Below are 21562 nucleotides of genomic sequence, written 5' to 3'. Positions count from 1 at the left end.
GAGCGGCCGCCTCTCCCCGTTTCGGTCCCAGGTAGGCCTCTGCAGGATTTCAGGGTTCCCGGTTAGTTTCAAGCTTGAGTCGGGTATCAGAGTGTTCCCCCGGGTGTCCCCTTTTTGCTGGTTTTCCTCCAGATCGTGGACGTGCTCGATATTTGGGTTTTATTTCACCCATATGGCAGTTTTGGTCGGGAGCTTGGTGTCTGCACGTCTGTTCAGCCTGGAAGCTAGGCTCCGCCCCCCGTTTTTATTTTAAATATATGTATAACAAAACCCAATGCTGCACAGTGAGGCGGGTGGGAGGGGAGAGAGAGCTTTTCCTTGCACGTGATCTGGCAACAGACATACTTTATGCATAGAATTGACATTAGACAGCCCAATGTCACAAGTGGTGGGAGTGCAACTTTATGAAACACTGCACATCCAGACTCCTACCACCTTGACTATTCCAAATCACTTAAGTGGTCTTGGTGGTTAGAAAAACCATTTAGGTCCAACTAATATATTTTTAATTTTTTTTAAGTACCTGTATTGAAAGCGCACACATCCTTAATGCAAAATCATAATGGTAAGCCATGTATTGGCAAGTGTGCCTGTTAAGTTTCCCCCCTCCCTTATTACTTGATTTATCCTCCTATTTTTTTATTCTTCTTTTTATAAACCTGTTTGTCACCAAGAGAACCTGTGTAATTCCTGGAAAACCTGACATACCTCTGTGATCTTTTCATTTGCAGCATGGCCAGGTTGTTAAATTTATGTCTACAAAGCTTTGGCTGACTTATGGCAGATTTGCTCTAATCATTTTTTTTGCAACCACAGGAGACACAATTGTCATATAATTTGATAACTGCTGCCAATTAGATGAGATGGTAGCAACAGCAAATACACAGAACTCCTATATGTCAGATTTAATAAATTATAAAGTATAATCACTTCTGACTCGACGTTGTCTTCTCTCTTGGCTGCTGTGATCTTTCATTCATGGGTGTGTACACAGCAGCCACATTTTCGGATTTTCATAGAAAGATGTTGCTGAACTACAACTCCCATGATTCTTTGAATTACATAAATAGTCAGAGAATCATGGGAGTTGGAGTTCAGCAACATCTGGGGGGGGGGGGCAGAGTTTTAGGACCCCTGTCCTAGAACAATGGCAGACTTCAAATGTTTGTGCTTCAAGGAGCTGTCAGATTCTGATAAGTAGCAAGTTTTTATATGATTTGTTATGTATCAAATAAAGCTACTCTTTTTGGGTAGCTTTGTTTATTGTTAACATTAAAGGGACACTATAGTCACCCAAACAACTTTTGCTTAAATAAGCTGTTTTTTTTTTGTAGACCATGCCTCTGCATTCTCATTGCTCCATTATCTGCCTTTTAGTAGTTAAATCACTTTTTGTTTCTGTTTATGCAGCCCTTGCTACACCTCCCCTGGCTGTAAATAACCATGCCTGCATTGAAAACATGGTTTCATTTTCAGTCAGATGTTAATTTGCTTTAAAAGTTTTAATCTCCTGCTCTGTAAATTTAAGTTTAATCATACAGCAGGGACTCCTGCTGTTAACAGAAAAGGAGATGATAAATTGTAGATTAAACAGACTGTGGAATAAAGGAACCTAAAATATTTAGGTTCCTTTCAGGAAGTGTTTACGAAGGCTGTGCACATTAAGTGCAGGGAGGTGGGACTAGGGCTATAAAAAACCAAAGTATTTTAACTCCTAAATAGCAGGGAATTGATCAATGAGACTTCAGGGCACACTAGAGTTATTTTGGTCTCTTTAACCCCTTAAGGACCAAACTTCTGGAATAAAAGGGACTCATGACATGTCACACATGTCATGTGTCCTGAAGGGGTTAAAGGGGCTTTCAGGTAGCCACACAGGTCTGGTAAAATATATACTTTTTAATTTTTTTTAATATTTAATAAAACCAACATTTCTGTCTCTCCTTTTTCAATCCGCCTTCTTTCCCTTAATGCTCCAGTCAGTAATAGAGCTGTACAGGATGGCATGTTTTTTTGGAGTTATAGTTATTCCCTATATTTAACAAACGTATTTGTGCGGTTTGAAAAACATAATTGAAATGTTTCACACTGTGTCTTTACTTCGGAAATTAGCACCTCTATTTTACAGAGCCTTACCAAAACAATATAATGGCAGCAAAACTTATAGGTGGCATCAATGTTAAATGTTGTGATTTCCAGTAAAGTGACTGTTCCCTTTTAACTCTTAGATAACCACAAGCGTCTAATGTTTGTCCGTGATTCTGTTGGTATGAGAGTGCTTTTCTAAAGTTGTTTTGATCATGCATTAAACTAACCCACCTATATCATAAGGTTTTGCTGGCTAAGTTAAAGGGGATACTCCACGGCTCAAACGCCCCCCAATGTTACTTTTTTATATCACCATTTAGTAAATATGCCCCCAATGGAAATATGCATTTATTTAATTGTGCCTTTTTCGTTGGGTTATATCTAAAAACAGCCATCAAAGACTACAGATATCTTGTCTGCGGCTTTTGCAAGCCCTCCTAACTGTACCCAGGCTTTCTTTGTCTGCCCAATCACATAGCTCCAAATGCAGCTCGATGAGAAGTCTTTGTAATTTTTGTAAAATGAAGAAAATGGGACACACTCTTCACACATATAGCTCTTCAGCAAGATAAAGTGATTTTGGTGTGTGAAGTGTTCCTTTAACATTTCCTAAGCAAGTCGAGGTAGTGTTTTTAGGTATTTATCCAATTGTGTCTCTGTATCCAAATATGCTAGTCATGTTTTTGGAAACCTATTTCTGCCTCTTGGAAAAACCCTCGCAACCCTAATCTCTCTACTGTCAAGTCACTCCTCTACTGCAAAAATATAAACTTTTTTTTTTTTTTAAAGATTCTTTATTTAGATACAGGCATATAAATACAATTATGTAGTGTGTTGTACATTAAGTGCAGTTGCCTGCAGGTTTTACAGTAAGTGTAGTGTACAGATACAAACATAACACTCAACCAATTCCTTCCTCTCAAGTGAAGTCCCGTGGTAGGTTCCATTTCTTGTGAGTGACTGTTAAAGCTCAATTACAGCTAACCTGTTTAGTTTAAATTAATTTCTTGTTGCTACTGCTAACACTTTTTTGCCAATCGTGTGTAAGGATATTTACTGCTGCTACCTGCCAGTCAGATCATGCGCTTGGTGTCTTTAGAATTTTTGTGTTTTACGTGAATCAGTATTCAAGAACATTAAAGGAGCATTTATTACTTAAACAGAACAATAAAAACCATGCATGCTGTGAATGGGGATGGCCAGGGTCTCACCTTTTCATAATTTTTCCCTTTCATTTATAACTATTTTGTTCCTATGGTCTTCAGATCTTATAAAAGGCCGACTGTACATTGGACCTGTGCCATCAGCTTGTCATTGAGCGATGTGTCTTTGTGTTTGTATTGGGGCCTCACGTTTTAGCTATGTCTGTGCTATGCCTCTATGTGCTGTAAAATTAATCATGTTTAGAAGTCTCTGCTCTTTGATGGTGTTCCTTCAATTGATCTGGATTATAGTAATGTTGTTTATCAATGTATTTGCTTTTCTCCACAATTCCATTACTTTGGATAGGTCCACCACGTATGTATGCATCCTTCTCTTTCTCCACACATACACCAACACGTGGCTGTTGATTCTTTTTGCTCATGTGGTAATGCTTAACTGGGGTAGTGTTTCGTGGGCCTGCTTTTGTAGGTTTTACACAGATTGAGGTCTTATAACATACCTCATCAGGGAGGGAGTAGTTGGGGTAGTAGGGGTGCAGGGAAAGGTGAGTTATACTTACCTGAATCTGTCTCTCGTGGGTGCTGGCGTGCTCTTCTGTCTGGTCTTCTTCAGCACCTGGTATTTCAACAGTCAGGAGCCGGCGGCAGCACTGTACTCTTGCACAACACTGTGATCTTTGGAGACTCTTGCAGCATCCTCCAGGTCCTTTTCTCCTCAGTTGCCAATATTGACGGCTTGTGGGCTTGGCAAGATTTGACAAGGCTTCACTCCACCTTTTTGTCAAGCGGAAGAAAAATACTAAGACAAAGCAGTCCATACTTTGTCCAAGTATATATTTTGAATGGATTGGAATTAAAGAATTTTAATTAAACACTGTTGTTGGTTAGCATTGCTGACATGATCTCCCCCCAAAAAATGTAAAGATGAGAAACTTGGTAAAAACCAAAGAAAAACAATTACCTGCGCTGAAGCATCTAACTAGATGGAAATTATCACGAATGATGACTTTACAGGAGGATATTTAGAGCTGCAGGAATAAAGGAGAGTTTAAGGATTAATATAGGATACCCAAATTGGGGGCGGGGCCTGACCTGCAAGCCGATCGGTCGCATGGCGGAGGAGCTCCCGCTATACATGCTACCTATAAGGAGAACACTCACCGCTACCAAGCCTGAAATTATGCCGGGAGGTGCTACCCATGCTGGGGGCACCCTGGCGAACACGATGATACCAGACCCGAGTTCCTCCCGCGATCTTGAACCGACGAAGGCAGGCTGCGGCCTACGGCAGACGGAGCTGAGGAGAGACGGCCGCTCTCCTCGCCCAAAAGCTGGGGGTACCGAGCTATTGCATACCCGCTCCCCCCCCTCAGGACCGGCGGGGGTGATCCCGGTCCAACCACCCCTGGCACCAAGGCTCATCCAAGCACAGAATACGAAACCCAGCAGGTCGCCCGCAAAAGCAGGGAAGCATACAATGGCGGACGCCACGTGTGAACACAGCGACACCATATGGCACCTCACCTGGGCACGACTTGAAGCCATGATCGACACCTTCTGGGCGAGCCTGGAGAGCAGACAGCAACAGACCGAAGACCCGGCGAACTCGCCTGGCAGAACAATCAAAGACCCCTGCTACAGCCACTTTGGCAACCAACTGGCACAATCCCAAAGATGGCGCCGCAGACGGAGGCCTCACCCGCGCGCACGCAAACCACCACAACAAAGCCATACAGTGAGGCCAGCCTGAAAGGGCCCAAGGGTCCTCACCAGACCCCATGCATGGCAGAGAACCACAACGCTACCACCAGCAAGCGGGCCTACCGCACAGCATCGAGCACAGCCACTGCCAAAGAGCGCCCCATCAACCTGGTCGACAACACCGCATGCCGGCAACATCAGCACAGATCTGTGTAAAGACGGGTGGCAGAGGAAAACAACGGCACCCACAATGCCCCACCTTGCTCGACCCCTGCGGGACAATCAAGCATATACAGAGCCCTCTTATAAACGAGGCATAGGCTGACAGGGCACCAGCACCCCAGGAGAGGGTAGAGGCCCTTACACATTGCCTCTAAGGACGCTGCCCAGATCCTACCACAGCCTCCACAACTGAGACTGGCTTACCACTTAAGTAACCTTCAACGTTTAAATGTATATTATCTCTCTTGTCTTTTTCGTCCAAGTATAACAATTGTATGTCCATCAAATGTTCTATGTTGCGCTGTCCACACGGGGCCACGTCACCTGCTACTCACATATTGATTAGCCTGCTGCCAGGCACTCTCTTGAGTCCCTCTACCTTTCTCATACTCCCTGTTTATAAGCGTGTACCATATCACAGAAAACTTGTCACCTTACACACCTGAGCGATACATAAACGCTGTCACACATACACGCCCGAACACACAGGTCATATTTATGACAATAGGGCACTAATTATATCACTTCAGATGTGTACGGATACTTCTTGTATTTTCCTATAATTTAAAAAATGTGCCGACGCAACAAAATGAAGCAAAGTATTAATTCATGAGGACTCATGCTTTGTGTAACCTGTTTCATTGTAATAATCGCATGTTCTTGCTCTCGTTGTTGTGACGAGGCAGGAGAATTTGTACACCTGTGCACAATAAAAATAAAGAATTGAAAAAAAAAAAAAAAGGATACCCAAATTGCTTTTTTTCACTTTTGCTCTTTTGAAACCACACACAATTCTGTCTATACATTGTGCTGGCAAATCAAATTTGAGAGAAAAAACTTTTTTTTAAAAATAATGTTATGTTTCTTTGACTAGAAAAACATTTTACAATTTGACTGACAAGGGAGAACCGAAAAGGCCACCCACAGGCGGGCCTTCTGCTCTCCACATAAAGAAACCACAGTGCATGCGCGGTGGTTACTATGGTAACTCCCTAGCAGACGCAACTAGTATTGGCTAGGCAGTATTCAGACAGCATGTATGGGCAAACTCCTATGTTTTTTTCTGTTCTTCTAAAATCTGTTTTGGTTAGTTCATTTGTGAGCTTTCTATAGAAAACAGACAGCGAAGCCACAATTCTCAGACCCTCCGACTGCGCTGCACCTCTAGATTATACAAGTGCATGTATCTGCAGAGGGAAGACTAGTTTATTTCTGTGGCAATGTTTAGGTGAGGAGCTGGGATTATAGTATTAGCACTTGATTCACCACTGTAGCATATTTGTGATTGCTGATTCTAGAACCGTGTTGGCCAAAATAAACATCTACTAATCCTGTTGAATTACGAACACCCATTATGCACTCTGAAAGTGGCTTGTAGTGTAGGGACAAATGTTGCCAACCCTGGCTGTAGCACTGAGAAAACCTAGCTTTGCTTTATACTGGCATATCCTATATCTCTGTCTGATTGCATTACCACAATTGATGAGACTCCCCTGCTAAGCAACAGAAAAGGCACAGTACAGTTTATTTTATTAGTCACTGGTCAGTTCCCGGACCAGCACATATCCACCTCCCACTCTCTTCCCTTCATTAATGAAGTTGTTCAAAAACCGGATCAATTACAAAGGGCTTATTAGTTCATTTTGCATTACATGTTAAGGACTTATTTCCGGATTGTGTACTTTTGCCCTTTCTTTATTTAATTAGATGGTTTCTGTTCTTCTGAATAAACAAACCTTTAAGTATTTATATTAAACCGTTAGTTTCCATTAGTTCATTCTGAGCCTTAAAGAGATCCATGTGGCAATTTATGTTTTATAGCCCATATTTTCCCCAAAATACTTGATCACTACCCCTGGCTCTCATCACCTACCCCTCCATGCTAAACACCCAAAAGCCAATGAATCCAGAGAGCCAGGAGGACTGTAGCGGGAATTGGCCACAATTCTCTGGAACTCCGTCTCGTCTGCGCCTATTCGCATTCCCTGACCAACTTTCACCTCTGTTTTTCCCCCACTTCCCAACCAGCCAGTAGAGCGCCAATTAGAGGGGGTGGTACAATAGACTGGGAAGAATAATCACTTCCTGAGAGCCAGGAGGGGTGCCACCTTTTTAGTTTACATGAGTGCCCATTATTTGACCGGCCAAAGACAAATTTTTTATGTAACTCTTTTCTGTACCCCGGTGACAATTTGTCTATTCTTCATGGATCCGAGTGCTATTTTGCCAACATGGGCACTCTGATCAAAGCTATCTGGGGGTATATTATGTGTTGGGGTTCCTGTCGGTTTTATGTTTTTTGGGGTATTTTGTGTTGAGGCACTTGGTGTTGAACAGGGAACCCATGCAGGGCATCCGTGTATGAAAGACCATGCTTGCGACAATAAAAACCGTTGTACTCCCACAATCATGTGTCGATTGATTACTGGGAGAAAGAGCTGTATTCACGAACCAGTGCTTCTTCCAGCTACAAAGGAAATTTAGCGGAGATATCCAGTTGGGATATAGGAACTTCGTTAAAATACTTTTGTCACCTAAACAATGTTGACTTAATGAAGCAGTTTTGGTGTATAGATCATGCCTCTGCAGTCTCACTGCTCAAAAATCTGCCATTTAGAAGTTAAACCACTTTTATTTCTGTTCTTCCAGCCGTAGCCACACCTCCTCTGGCTGTGACTCACACAGCCTCAATGAAAAAATATGGTTTAATTTTCAATCAGATGTTTGAATCAGAGTTTTTATCTCCTGCTCGGCAAATTGAACATTATTTAAGTTTTAACAGAGCAGGAGATAAGAAATTCTAAATTAAATAGAATATGTAATAAAGAAAATGTAACCCCTTACTGACCAGACCTGTTTTGAATTTTTCCTACCATTAAGTACTAGGGCTCTTTTCACATTTCTGCTGTGTTTGTGGTTAGCTGTAATTTTCCTCTTACTCATTTACTGTACCCACATACCGTATATACTCGAGTATAAGCCGACCCGAATATAAGCCGAGGCCCCTAATTTTACCCCAAAAAACTGGGAAAACTTATTGACTCGAGTATAAGACTAGGGTGGGAAATGCAGCAGCTACTGGTAAATTTCTAAATAAAATTAGATCCTAAAAAAAATATATTAATTGAATATTTATTTACAGTGTGTGTATAATGAATGCAGTGTGTGTGTATGAGTGCAGCGTGTGTGTATGAGTGCAGTGTGTGTGTGTGTGTATATGAGTGCAGTGTGTGTGTGTGTGTATATGAGTGCAGTGTGTGTGTGTGTGTATATGAGTGCAGTGTGTGTGTGTGTATATGAGTGCAGTGTGTGTGTGTGTATATGAGTGCAGTGTGTGTGTGTGTATATGAGTGCAGTGTGTGTGTGTGTATATGAGTGCAGTGTGTGTGTGTGTATATGAGTGCAGTGTGTGTGTGTGTATATGAGTGCTGTGTGTGTGTATGTGTGTTGCAGAGCCTTGGGGGGGTGGGCAATTTTATTATTTTTTTTACATTATTTTAATATTTTTTTTTTCATTATTTTTTTTTATTTACTTATTTTTTTTATTATTTTCATATTTTTTATTATTTATTATTTGTCATGTTATTTTTTATTATTATTTTATTATTAATTTCTTTTTGTTTCGTCCCCCCTCCCTGCATGCTAGCTGGCCAGGGAGGGGGGCTCCTTCCCTGGTGGTCCAGTGGGGTTGGTAGTTTAGTGGGGGGGGCTGTGGGGGCTGCAGAGATGTTACTTACCTCTCCTGCAGCTCCTGTCAGCTCTCTCCTCCTCCGCGCGGTCTGTGCAGCTCTCTCTGTCAGCTCACACTGTAAGTCTCGCGAGAGCCGCGGCTCTCGTGAGATTTACACTGGGAGCTGACCGAGGTGCTGAACGGACGGCGCGGAGGAGGAGAGAGCTGACAGGAGCTGCAGGACGGGTAAGTAAGATCTCTGCCAGCCCCCTCTCCCTCAGTCTGTATTATGGCAATGCAAATTGCCATAATACAGACTAATGACTCGAGTATAAGCCGAGTTCCGTTTTTTCAGCACAAAAAATGTGCTGAAAAACTCGGCTTATACTCGAGTATATACGGTATGTTATATACCGTTTTTCCTGCCATTAAATGATCTTTCTAAAGATACCATTATTATCATTTACTATAAAAAAATTATAAAATCTGATAAAAAAAAACAACTTTTTCTAACTTTGACCCCCAAAATCTGTTACGCATTTACAACCGCCAAAAAACACCCGTGCTAAATAGTTTCTAAATTTTGTCCTGACTTTAGAAATAGCCAATATTAACATGTTCTTAGCTTTTATTTTGGAAAGTTATAGGGCAATAAATACAAGTAGCACTTTGCTATTTACAAACCATTTCTTCTTTTTCAAAACTAACGCAAGTTACATTGTGACACTGAAAATCTGCCAGGAATCCCTGAATAATCCTTCACATGTATATATTTTTAAAAAGAAGACAACCTAAGGTATTAAACTTGGGGTATTTTGACTCTTTTCATAAAACCATTTTACCACCAATCTATGCCAAATTTAAAAAAAATAAAAATAATAATTAGTGAGGGGAGGGGGGGGGGGGTTGACACACAAAGCAATTTAAAAATACATGTACTGAGAACCTTAAGGGTTACTGCCAAAGAACACCCCAATATGTGTTCAGTAACATCTCCTGAGTACAGTGATACCCCCCATATATAGGTGTGTCAGGTTCTCTGGGTGCTGAAAGACCTTCTTTGGATGGTGCGCATTCCAGTTTTCCAACTTGGAATTTTCACAGCTGGTCATCATGCACCCATGTCCTATTTGGGATGTTTTTGAAGCCGCCAATGAAATTTACCCCCATCAAACCATATATTTTTGAAAGGTAGACAGCCTAGGGTATTTTAAATGGTGGTATTTTAACACTTTCCATGCACTAATTCTACCACCAGTCTTTGTAAAACTTTTGGGTAGTTATTTTTTTGTGTTATTTTTCTTTCACATTGTACTTTTAGGCATGAATTCTCAGTTCCTGTTATGTGTTACTGACAAAGAACACCCCAATATGTGTTCAGCAACATCACCCGAGTACAACAGTGCCCCAAATGTACAGGTTTTATGTTTTTTTGCAAACTTACAGGGGTCAAATGTAGGGCTTTCCCCTTTTCTATGTTTGCACATTGAAATTTGCCAGATTGGTTTGCTGGGCCTATGTTGCCTTTGAGACCATATAACAGGAATGAAAATTAACCCCATCATGGCATACCATTTGTAAAAGTATAGAACCCACGGTATTCAAAATTGGTTATGTCCAGTCTTTTGTAGTAGCCACTTACTCACAAACGTTCACCAACTGCACATTTACTGTTGATCTCATCGTCATGATAAGTTTTACTGTTTTAAACACTCATATTTGTGTTGAGCGAAGACCCCGGAGTATAGCGCAACAAAATCTGATGGCGCTATCTAAATAATAAAATAATAATAGCAATACTACCCATGTACAGGTTTTATGGTGTTTTATATAGGGCTTAGACAAAACAGAAGAAATCTCCCCTAGGGGAGATCTACTGCTGGCAAATGCAAGAATCAAACAACTTGTACAAAAAGCTAACCACCAATCCTAGGAAGTGTGGCAAATATAGAGGAGGGAGAAAATAATAAGAAGCAGAAGTATTTGCTTCTTATTAGCTTGGCAAGTGTCCTTTGTGAAAAAAATATAAAATAAAAAATATCTCTTTATTGGGTCCTTTTAAAATCAGGTAGACAAAGGAACACTATATTGAATCCCCCCCAATTGTGGCTACTGATATGAGAAAATGGTGATACTTCACCTATTATATATTGGAGCCATGGGCAGGAAGTGTCTAGAAAGGCGCAACCTGTTTGTTTTTTTTGTTTTTTATGTTCTCTATGTATTTTACTTATTACCTTTTTATATTCCATTTGTATTACCTCATTGCTATGAAACTATATAGTAACACTTAAGCACATTCTGAGCATCTCGTGAAAGAGCCTCCATAGATCATGCCATTTTCCTCACAGCCGGTTGGGGGAATTGTCCAAACTTGACTGCGATAGCGCTGCCTTATTATGTCACGTTTTGTCAATAGTAGGAATATGTCTTTTGACTGTGCTCGAATTTTAGTGATATTCCAACTTAGTCAATGTGACACTTTCCCCCTTTCTTAATAACCAATTACACGCCTCCCACCTCTGGCGTTCTGCGAATCGGAGTGCCGTGGGAGGGAGCGTAAGTGGGCGGGGCCTGTGGTGCGTGTCACGAGCGTGGGCTATAGGCCCAGCCGAGACGGTGGGGAGAGTGTGGAAGTGACAGGGTTAATGACACCAGGCACCTGGTTACCTGTTGCTAGTCCCAGCAACCACTCAATTAACCCCTGCAATCCCTTCTACACTAACCCCCTAGTACACACTTTACTGCCACCACCAAGACTTTTAAACCCGGGTGTCTTAGGTTACCCCACACACAGGAGAATTATAGAATCACAGTTCTACTTTTACTGATCAAACACATATAATTAACCCATTTTTGTAACGTGTTACCTGCTTTCCTCTGGAGAGTGAAGCTCTTATAGAACAGAGACACAAGCTGATTAAGTAAATATTTAATCTGACAATAAAAGATTCACAGTGCTGAGTACAAAATGCAGAAATAAATGACATACAGATAACAAATTGCAAAACAGTACATAAAAAAAAGAAATTCCTTACATATATTTACCCCATATAGAATTCTTGTGGGAGTCTTAGATGGTATTGATCTCCTAGAAGTTACTGACAAAGGGAAAATGAAAACCGAACTCTCTGGATAGTCCAGCACCCTCATTATATATCTAAACTAGTTGTTTCTCAGTGGGCAGACCCCTGGGGGGGATCAGAGTGGGTTGGTCTGGCAGTCTATTGCCCACTCTATGAAATTCCTCGTGTCCAGCTCTGGTGATGGCTATCTAGATGTTTTATGCTCTAGGCCTGGTGCAAGATCAAAGACCACAATAAATGTCATCCCAAGGTTTAAAAAAAAAAAAACAACTCTTAACATATATAAACACACATCAAACAAGAACTCATGCTTTTGGCATGAGAGTGCGATTTCATTACTAGCTCTGCCCTACAGAAATGGGCGCGTCCGCCCGAGTTAATGGCAGCTTAGCTCCATATCATGTGTGTAGGCACTTATACATTTTCGTTGTATGTTCTAACTTTCTAAGAAATGCTTCACCATTGGTTCTCTTCTCTGGTTTTTACATGCACCCATGGAGGGTCAAGTTCTGTAAAAGGGATGGGGAACCTTTGGACCTCCATATGTTTTGGACTACATCTCTCATAATGCTCTTACAGCCATAATGATGGCAAAGCATCAAGGGAGATGTAGTCCAAAACATCTGGAGGGCTGAATGTTCCTCACCCCTGGTTCTATAGGAAGCAAGACCATTTGGTGAAAATTTGGACTGTGTTCCTTTTGATTTCTTTTGATTTTTTTATTTTTGTACTAGTATACAATCTTCCTATTATTGGGTGCAACAAGTTTTGTACGCTGTTCTCTGTTCATTTTGGGTTATTGAGGGGGATCCCCTTTTTCAGTGAGTGCTGCCTAGGGTAATATGCTATTTGATCTATTAGCGCTTATCCTTTTTGTGTAAACTTCTATAAGCAAAACACATGAATAGAATTGAGTTACCTAAATAGATTTCCAATCATAATATGCTAAAACATTTGGTATTGACTCCACTTCTGACTATTCCTGAGCTGCTCCCCTAATAACAGAATGGTTTATTTTGCCATTTGTATGCTGTGTGCTTTTTAGAATGATCCCCAAGAATTTTGTACTCTGCACCTACCTACGTTTTAAAGTATTTTTCGTTATTAATGATAATAAGCGCGCATGTAATATAGCCCCTGTGAGCAATTTTAGTCAGAAGGACCACATATCTGCTTACACCATGCACTATATCAGGCATAGGCAACCTTCGGCAATCCAGATGTTTTGCCAGCTTTATGGGTCTAAGAGCATTATGAGGGATGTAATCCAAAACATCTGGAATGCCGAAAGTTGCCTATCCCTGCACTAAATTAAGGTCTGAAACCACAACAATGTGAAGATTTGAGATGACTGCTTGCTCATGATTTCAAGATTCACGTATGCATACTAGCTCTTCATTGCCAAAATGTTTTTTGGTCATATAAGCTGTTTTTTGCAAAGAGCTAGACAATTAGCCTGCCTCTTAGCCATGCCCTTTCATTCCAGAAAATAGACATCCTTATCTGTGTATGGACACAACTCTGCCCCTGACAGCAGTGAGTGAGCTGGAACTGGAAGCTAAGAAGCCTGTATCTTAAAGGGGTTCTCCAGTGCCAGGAAAACAAACCTGTTTTCCTGGCACTAGAGGATGCTGGAGTGCCCCCCGCCCCCCATCCCACGTTGCTGAAGGGGTTAAAACCCCTTCAGACACTTACCTGAATCCAGCCCCGATGTCCTTTGGTGCTGGGTCAGGCTCCGCCCACACTCCTCCCCCGCCGGCGTCTGCTTGCCGGGAAGACCTAATGTGCATGCGCGGCAATGGCCGTGCGTGTGCATTACACCTCCCCATAGGAAAGCATTATTCAATGCTTTCCTATGGGGATTTCGGCGATGCTGGAGGTCCTCATGCATAGCGTGAGGGCGTCCAGTGTCGATTAGACGACCTAAAGTCGTCTAAGAAGGTAGACAGCCACTAGAGGAGGACTTAGCCTTGCAAGGTAAATATTGCAGTTTATAAAATTTGCAATAATTACATGCTCAGGGTTAAGGGTGATGGAGTTAGCACCCAGGCCACTTCAATGAGCTGAAGAGTCCTTGGTGAAGTCCATTCTGACTCATCACAGACTGATTCTCAAACATTCTCCCAATATATCTTATTTGGGTCTATGTGACCTTCTCTCGCCAACTTGATGTGATTTTCAGGAACAGGAAGGATCATGGATAGAATAAATTGGCACAAAGAACAGGAATATATATTCGCTCAGTCTAACTTGCCTGCTACTGTGATTTCTCTGTGTGAAACTATAGCAGAAGCATGACTGCTCAGCAAGATAAAGTAAACATTTTACACAACAACAAATATCAATATACATCATTTAAAACGAATACATTTTATTAAATGTAATCAATGTTTTAAAAAAAAAAAAAAAAAAGTGAAACAGTTAAGCTTTTTCGAATGTAATGACGTTAATGCACTACCAAATATAAGAAATGGAAACATGACCTATTTAAAAGATAATATATAAAATATATATATTTTTTTTTATTTTAGTTTTTTTGCATGTTAATTACTGTCTGCACTGTTAAAGGGCTGCTGCCAGACATGCTTACACATAGAATATGTGAAAACAAGGTTTTGATGTTCTGTGTTTATTTTATTATAGGGCATTCCTTTTTGTGAAGGACGGAAATCCAAATAAGCGGAATATCCATAATGAGAGCGCTATGCACTTGCTCTGCATGGGCTGCCACATCATGATATCGGAGGGGGGTGATCACCGTGTGCCCAGGCTGGGAGATGATGACCGCAAAAGGGCTGAATGCTTGCGAATGATCCTCGAGTGGAAAGGGGCCAAGTTGGATGAAGGAGAGTATGAGAGAGCTGCACTCGATGCCACAGACAATAAAAAAAACACACCCTTGCACTATGCTGCTGCCTCAGGGATGAAAACCTGTGTAGAGGTAATGGAATTAGGGAACTGAACCTTTTTTTCTTTTTTTTCTTTTTTTATCAGCTTGTGTGTCTTTCTCCCCCAAGGCCCCGTCTTGTGTGTCTTTTTCCCCCCAAGGCCCCGTCTTGTGTCTTTTTCACCCCAAGGCCCCGTCTTGTGTCTTTTTCCCCCCAAGGCCCCGTCTTGTGTCTTTTTCCCCCCAAGGCCCCGTCTTGTGTCTTTTTCCCCCCAAGGCCCCGTCTTGTGTCTTTTTCCCCCCAAGGCCCCGTCTTGTGTGTCGTTCTCCCCCAAGGCCCCCCTCTTGTGTGTCTATTTTTCCCCCAAGGCCCCCCTCTTGTGTGTCTATTTTTCCCCCAAGGCCCCCCTCTTGTGCGTCTCTTTTTTCCCTCAAGGCCCCCCTCTTGTGTGTCTCTTTTTCCCCCAAGGCCCCCCTCTTGTGTGTCTCTTTTTCCCCCAAGGCCCCCCTCTTGTGTGTCTCTTTTTCCCCCAAGGCCCCCCTCTTGTGTGTCTCTTTTTCCCCCAAGGCCCCCCTCTTGTGTGTCTCTTTTTCCCCCAAGGCCCCCCTCTTGTGTGTCTCTTTTTCCCCCAAGGCCCCCCTCTTGTGTGTCTCTTTTTCCCCCAAGGCCCCCCTCTTGTGTGTCTCTTTTTCCCCCAAGGCCCCCCTCTTGTGTGTCTCTTTCTCCCCTCCAGGTCCCCTCTTGTGTTCGTCTTTCTCCCCTCCAGGTCCCCTCTTGTGTTCGTCTTTCTCCCCTCCAGGTCCCCTCTTGTGTGCGTCTTTCTCCCCTCCAGGTCCCCTCTTGTGTGTCTCTTTCTCTCCCCAGGTCCCCTCTTTTGTGTGTCTTTCTCTCCCCAGGTCCCCTCTTTTGTGTGTCTTTCTCTCCCCAGGTCCCCTCTTGTGTGTGTCTTTCTCTCCCCAGGTCCCCTCTTGTGTGTGTCTTTCTCTCCCCAGGTCCCCTCTTGTGTGTGTCTTTCTCTCCCCAGGTCCCCTCTTGTGTGTGTCTTTCTCCCCCCAGGTCCCCTCTCGTGTGTGTCTTTCTCCCCCTATGTCCCGTCCCCTCTGTGGTTTTCTCCCTCCAGCACCCTCTGTTTGTCTCTCCCCCCTACAGAACCCCTCCCCCACCCCAGGCCCTTCTGCGTGTCTCTTCCACCTCCAGTCCCCATTGTGGATTTCTCCCCCCCACCTCTCTGTGTGGTGGTCTCTTCCAGTCTGTCATCGTGGTGTGTCTCCATACCTCTGCCTGTAGTGTGGCCTCGCGAACCACGGTAGAGTTTCATCTGTATCCTCTACCTTGACAGGAAGTGCACACTGAGGACAACAAACAAGTTCCTGAGAGACCGGGTAGAGTATACAGAAGATCCTCTACTGTGGTCCACATGGCCATGCTACATGGGTTGACCGGCATTAGAGGGTAGAACTGTGCTGTGCGCTCCCCTCCTGCCAGTCACCCAGGCCTGAAGAACATGTGGGACCCAGACCACTTAATTTCAATATATATATATATACAATAATATATTGTATTGTAATATTGTTTTATTAAACTATGTTGGGAAGAGGTGACCACATGGGTATAAGAGTGTGTTTGGCCTGTATATATTTAATAACTGGATTTTTTTACAATCTTGTCTTGGCATGTAGTTCCTTCTACATGTCTCAGTTTTGTATAATCTCCAAAATTATTATTTTGAATCTAAACTTTAATAGGCTACTTATATCCATTTTCCATTTCTGGAGGAAAAAAATGGAAACTGTCTCTATTTGGAGAATTTATTGCAGTAATAGTCCAACCCTTTGATTTCCAGATATTTCTGACCTAGATTTCCCATAACCCTCATCCAGCCTAAAGGCCGTTGGTAGCCAAAGTTAGACACCACTTTGGCCACTGTCTGTTGTCGATTTACAAATGCAAATCAGTATAAATATTTTAGTTGGTGTTTTTCATTAATTTCTTTACGGACATAATCAAAACGTCTAATTGCATTCTTAGTGTAATGGAGGATATTTCTTACTATAGTAATAGTATATAGAGAATTATTTCACCATAATCTTACTTAGCAATACAGGTTTGCATGGATTTCCATTTGTATTTTACATAAACGAATAACCTACTTCCAGTTTTCTACCACTGTCTTTAAACCAGATGCACATACAGAATTACAGTTACTCGATGTCCTATATTCAGCCACAGGAAGAACACACCTCTAACAGCTATGCAAAGAACGCTACTGTAAAAAAAAAAAAAAGTCTAAAGGGAGCAGTACTGTATAGTTTGCAACAAATATTTTAGTTTATATTCTACCCTCTTTTAGAGTTAGTTGTTTGACTATTGTTGCCTTGCACTCCACTAAAAACATAGCTGGATCCTGGATGTATATTTTATGCTGCTGCAGAGGTTTGAGAGGCAACATTTAAACATAATGTACCATTAAAATAAATAATTACATCTAGGCTTCTTGTTCTACATACAACTATAGGGATTAAAGGAACACCATAGTGTTGGGAATACAAACATGCATTCCTAACACTACAGGACTGGAGTAAATGTTTAGGTGATCGGCCCCCCTCAGAATGCAGTTAAAAGGTATTTAACCCCTTAAGGACACATGACGTGTGTGACACGTCATGATTCCATTTTATTCCAGAAGTTTGGTCCTTAAGGGGTTAAACTTACCTTTTCTCCAACGCAGCGCTGGTCTCGCCGCGGCTGGCTACGCCAGTCACTATCTCCTCATAGAGATGCATTGAATCAATGAATCTCTATGGGGAGGATTCAATGTATCCATGCATCACATGGAGATGCTGAACGCAGGTACTGCACACAATGCAGCACTGTATCAGGAAGCACCTCTAGTGTCTGTCTGAGTGACTATAGACGCCTAATGTAGTCATTAAGCTGTAGGTGACTATTCTGTACTTGTTAAAGGCACACAACCGCCCACTGTAGTGGCTCTGTTACCAGGAATGTCATGGGGCACACCTAGAGTAAGTAATTCAATCGTTTGAGAATGTCTGTCTGTAGTGGTTATGATGCTTAGAGGATTCCTATTATGACTTTTCACTACTGAGAAGTGTTACAATTTCTAAAACCAACATTGTATATATTTTCTGCAATAGTTAAATCTTTCCTTAAAGGGACACTAAACTGCCCAAATACAAAAATCACTGTTTAGTAGATATACCTCTAATAAAATATGTATACATACATTTAGTTAAGCATTTTTATTTTTTTAATTGTAGGCATATCTGAAAACTGCTTGAACAACTGCAGTTCTCTTGCCTGAAGCTCCTATTTAACCCTTTCCCTTCTAAATATTTTATAAATAAATCCACCAAGACTTCCTATGGCTGTGGAATTACAGACTTTCCAATGGAGGCCAAAGAAAAGTCTTTGCAAGGCAGGTGCTCCGGGCAAATGCTGCCTCTTGAGCAAAGTTCCTCTGAGCTAACCAAACCAGAAAGTAACAGGAGTGTAACAAAATTAACTGATAAAAGTGACAATTTCTATATTATGGATAAAGCACTTAAACTGCTGGCAGCTCTTCTCCCTTACTCAGATATTCCGCTCCATGCTTCTTCATTTTGTTTGTTTGTTTACGAGGAGTGGCCATCACTATTGTAATCTTGCACTTCCATAAGCGAACACAACAGCGTTCCATGGACGATCTTGTGCTGTAAGGTGCGATAGGCATCCATTGCACAATTAATAAGATGATGCGTATTCCAATCTGTAGTTGCGAGTGATGACTAATTGCAAATGACAACTGCGGGATTGCGGTAGAAACTCTCTGTTGCCACATTTTTCAAAAAATTCAGGTCCTTCATGATTTAACCCCTTAAGGACACATGACATGTGTGACATGTCATGATTCCCTTTTATTCCAGAAGTTTGGTCCTTAAGGGGTTAAAGTAGTGCCTTTTTTTTATCTCCTAAATATCTTGTAATTGCATTGTAGTATCTGTTCCAATGTTTTGTTTTGTTTTCCCCCATAAATTAATCTATCATTAGGCAAATTTCAAGTTGACTGTGCTGCTTTAAATAGAATAATATACTAAATATGCTTTTATGGCAGTGTCCCTTTAAAAACATCATTTCATATAAATGATAGATGAAATCTTTTGTCCTTTATGAAACAAATTGTTTGTTCCGCAGCACATCTAGCCAGTCTCTAAAGGGCAAAGGATGAAGCCCAAAGCCTTCAATTGTCTCAGTGATCTTGACTAATAAGATTGTTTTTACAATCTCAGAAATTACATGGGCCGTGTTCTATCTGCACGCAGTAAAATTGCTTTAAATTGGGTACACCAAATTTAATTTCTGAAGATGAAGAGCAGATCCCACATTTCAAGGATATCTCTACTTGAAGTGACGCTCCAGGCACATGTGCAATTAAAAGGATATAGCTTGTTTTTCTCTTGTTTTTCTTTTATTATGTATAATACAATTAAATTGTTGTGATCCTTCCTTCCACTCTTCCAAGCCACCATGCTTTTTTCCACTGCTATACTCCAGCAGTGAAAGTGTCATCACTACCTGTATTATATTAATTATTTATTTTTATGAATGAAGCTAATTACCACTGGATCTTCTAGGGGATGTGAAGCTTTCGGAAGAAAGCACATAGCTCATCTATAAACTTTATAAACCTCTCCTTTGCAAGAATGCCATGAGAGCCCAGGATTTGCTAAGAGGTTTGAAGCCACTTTAACTGATGATAATTCTGCGGCATCATTTTAATTTTTTTTTAATATTATGTGGATGTCTGTTCATCTAAAACTGATGGAAATACGATTAACTTTTCTGAAGCAGTGGTACTCTTAATACGTTCTACAATCCATAGTGGTGCCATTTAGGGCAAAGGTTAGATCATGGATTTCATGGCTCCCATGGATTTCCTAACAAGCTCTCTGGTCAAGGTTACCTTCGTAGCTCATCAAGCAGTTGAGCTGTTGGCAATACTCAAATCGCAATGCATTTTAGAGCATTGCGTAAGTGGAAGCCATAGCACAGCCAAACTTATAATTTGCAAAATCATTGGGTTGTTGAGTCTTTGTTCGAGAATGTACCTTTTGCTCATGGCTGGTTTTATTCCCATTACAGCTGTTGGTTAAAAGTGGAAGTGATTTGTTTTCCGAGAACGAAAATAAGGACACCCCCTGTGACTGTGCAGAAAAGCAGCACCACAAAGACCTCGCTCTGAAGCTGGAGTCGCTGATGGTCTTCTTGCGGGACAGTGAGGCTGATGATATTGAAGCTGAATATGCTGCATTAGACAAGCGAGAGGTATGGTATAAATAATCCCCCCTCGCACTCATGTATGTATGTATGTTTTATCCTAGACTTAAGATAAGGTCAGGGACTAATTAAAAGTACTTTGAAATATTGGGCAGACTAGATGGGCCGAATGGTTCTTATCTGCCGTCACATTCACATGTTTCTATGTATTCCATTTATTTATTGTGTCTTGCTCTCTCTTATCAAATTCTAAGCACATCCCCTTCTTCCATGCATACCCACATTTAATCATGTGAATAAAAATTAAATAAACCATATAACATACCTGCACAGGTGAGGCTTGTGTAGCTTTTCTGAAGGTCTGAACCCCTCCCTGGACTTTCAGCAATTTTTCCCCCTTTAGATTAATAAAGTAGCACATTTATGGGTGGGGGTCACTATTAACGGTATCCCATGTTCAAGTGCATGGTGTGTAAGTTGAGATATATGCACAAGACCACGATAAATACAGTACACTCTACTGTAATTAGTTGGGGATGTTGTAGCGTGCTGTGAATGTTCTGAATGGAACATACACCGTGCACTGTCTATGGTAAAACATCAGGTAATCTTGATTTGAGTATTCAAAGTAAAACATACTAAAACGTAAAAAAAAAAAACCTTGTTGGCACTCACAAAAAAGGTACAAAATAAAGCAATACAGGGGAAGCCAAACCAAAAATCTCTACTTGGAGTTTGCTATTCTTTACTTTGTCCTGGAGCATTTAGCAAGCGCAGAATTAATTTAAGTTAATTGTCTTCAGTTTGCCTAGCTTACTCTTCTGAATTCTTAATCTGGGTGTTTAGAAAACCAGATCAAATTATTGTTATTATTATCACTTTTCATTTAATTGGCCTTGTCAGTAACCAATCACAAGGCCGCTGCATTCACTGTTCTCAGTGATGAGATTTATTATTCTCTGTATCTTTAATTTATTATCTGTCTGTGCAGTACCTGCATCATGGGTGACTGGCATATTGCCGTGGATGGCTGCACATATTGTTACAAAGAATTTGATCTGTTCCTCAGATTGCTGTGTCAAAAAAAAGAAAAAGAAAAATAATTTTTAACAATAGAGAAAGTGTGTGTGGCAAAATTTCAGTTTGTTTATTTTCTATCCATTACACGATACAATTCATTGTACTTTGTGGCAAGACAGGAAAAAGGTTGGTCAAGGTTTCAGTTCCTTCAGGGGACTTTTCTCAGGGCCACTAAGCTCCCCAGCTTGTTTGTTTTAGGAAGTAAATGCTAAACTCATAATTAGCAATATTTTACGTTATGTAAGTGTGTGTTTATTGTTAACTCCCTGTACAACTGCTGCTGCTGATATCCTCATGTCCTAAAACTCAGAAACTGATACATTTGAAGCTGCTTCCCACCTCTGTTTGAGCTTCGAAGGATGAACAGTGTCACAATTATAATTGACATTT

At 41.3% G+C, this 21562-nt stretch overlaps 1 protein-coding gene across 2 annotated transcripts in view; it reads left to right on the top strand.

The window, feature by feature from the left end:
* The window catches only part of ANKIB1 (ankyrin repeat and IBR domain containing 1), a 137934-nt gene that overhangs the window by 49443 nt on the left and 66929 nt on the right, over positions 1 to 21562 (top strand). For both annotated transcript variants that reach the window (XM_063452448.1, XM_063452449.1), the window contains exons 3-4: positions 14574 to 14871; positions 19958 to 20140. In XM_063452448.1, the coding sequence (XP_063308518.1) occupies positions 14574 to 14871; positions 19958 to 20140 (481 nt within the window). The remainder of the gene's footprint in view (positions 1 to 14573; positions 14872 to 19957; positions 20141 to 21562) is intronic.

The sequence above is a fragment of the Pelobates fuscus genome, chromosome 4 (assembly GCF_036172605.1).
Source record: "Pelobates fuscus isolate aPelFus1 chromosome 4, aPelFus1.pri, whole genome shotgun sequence".
Classification (NCBI taxonomy): domain Eukaryota; kingdom Metazoa; phylum Chordata; class Amphibia; order Anura; family Pelobatidae; genus Pelobates; species Pelobates fuscus.
Note: the sequence above shows the minus strand (reverse complement) of the source record. Positions and strands in the feature narration are given on the sequence as shown.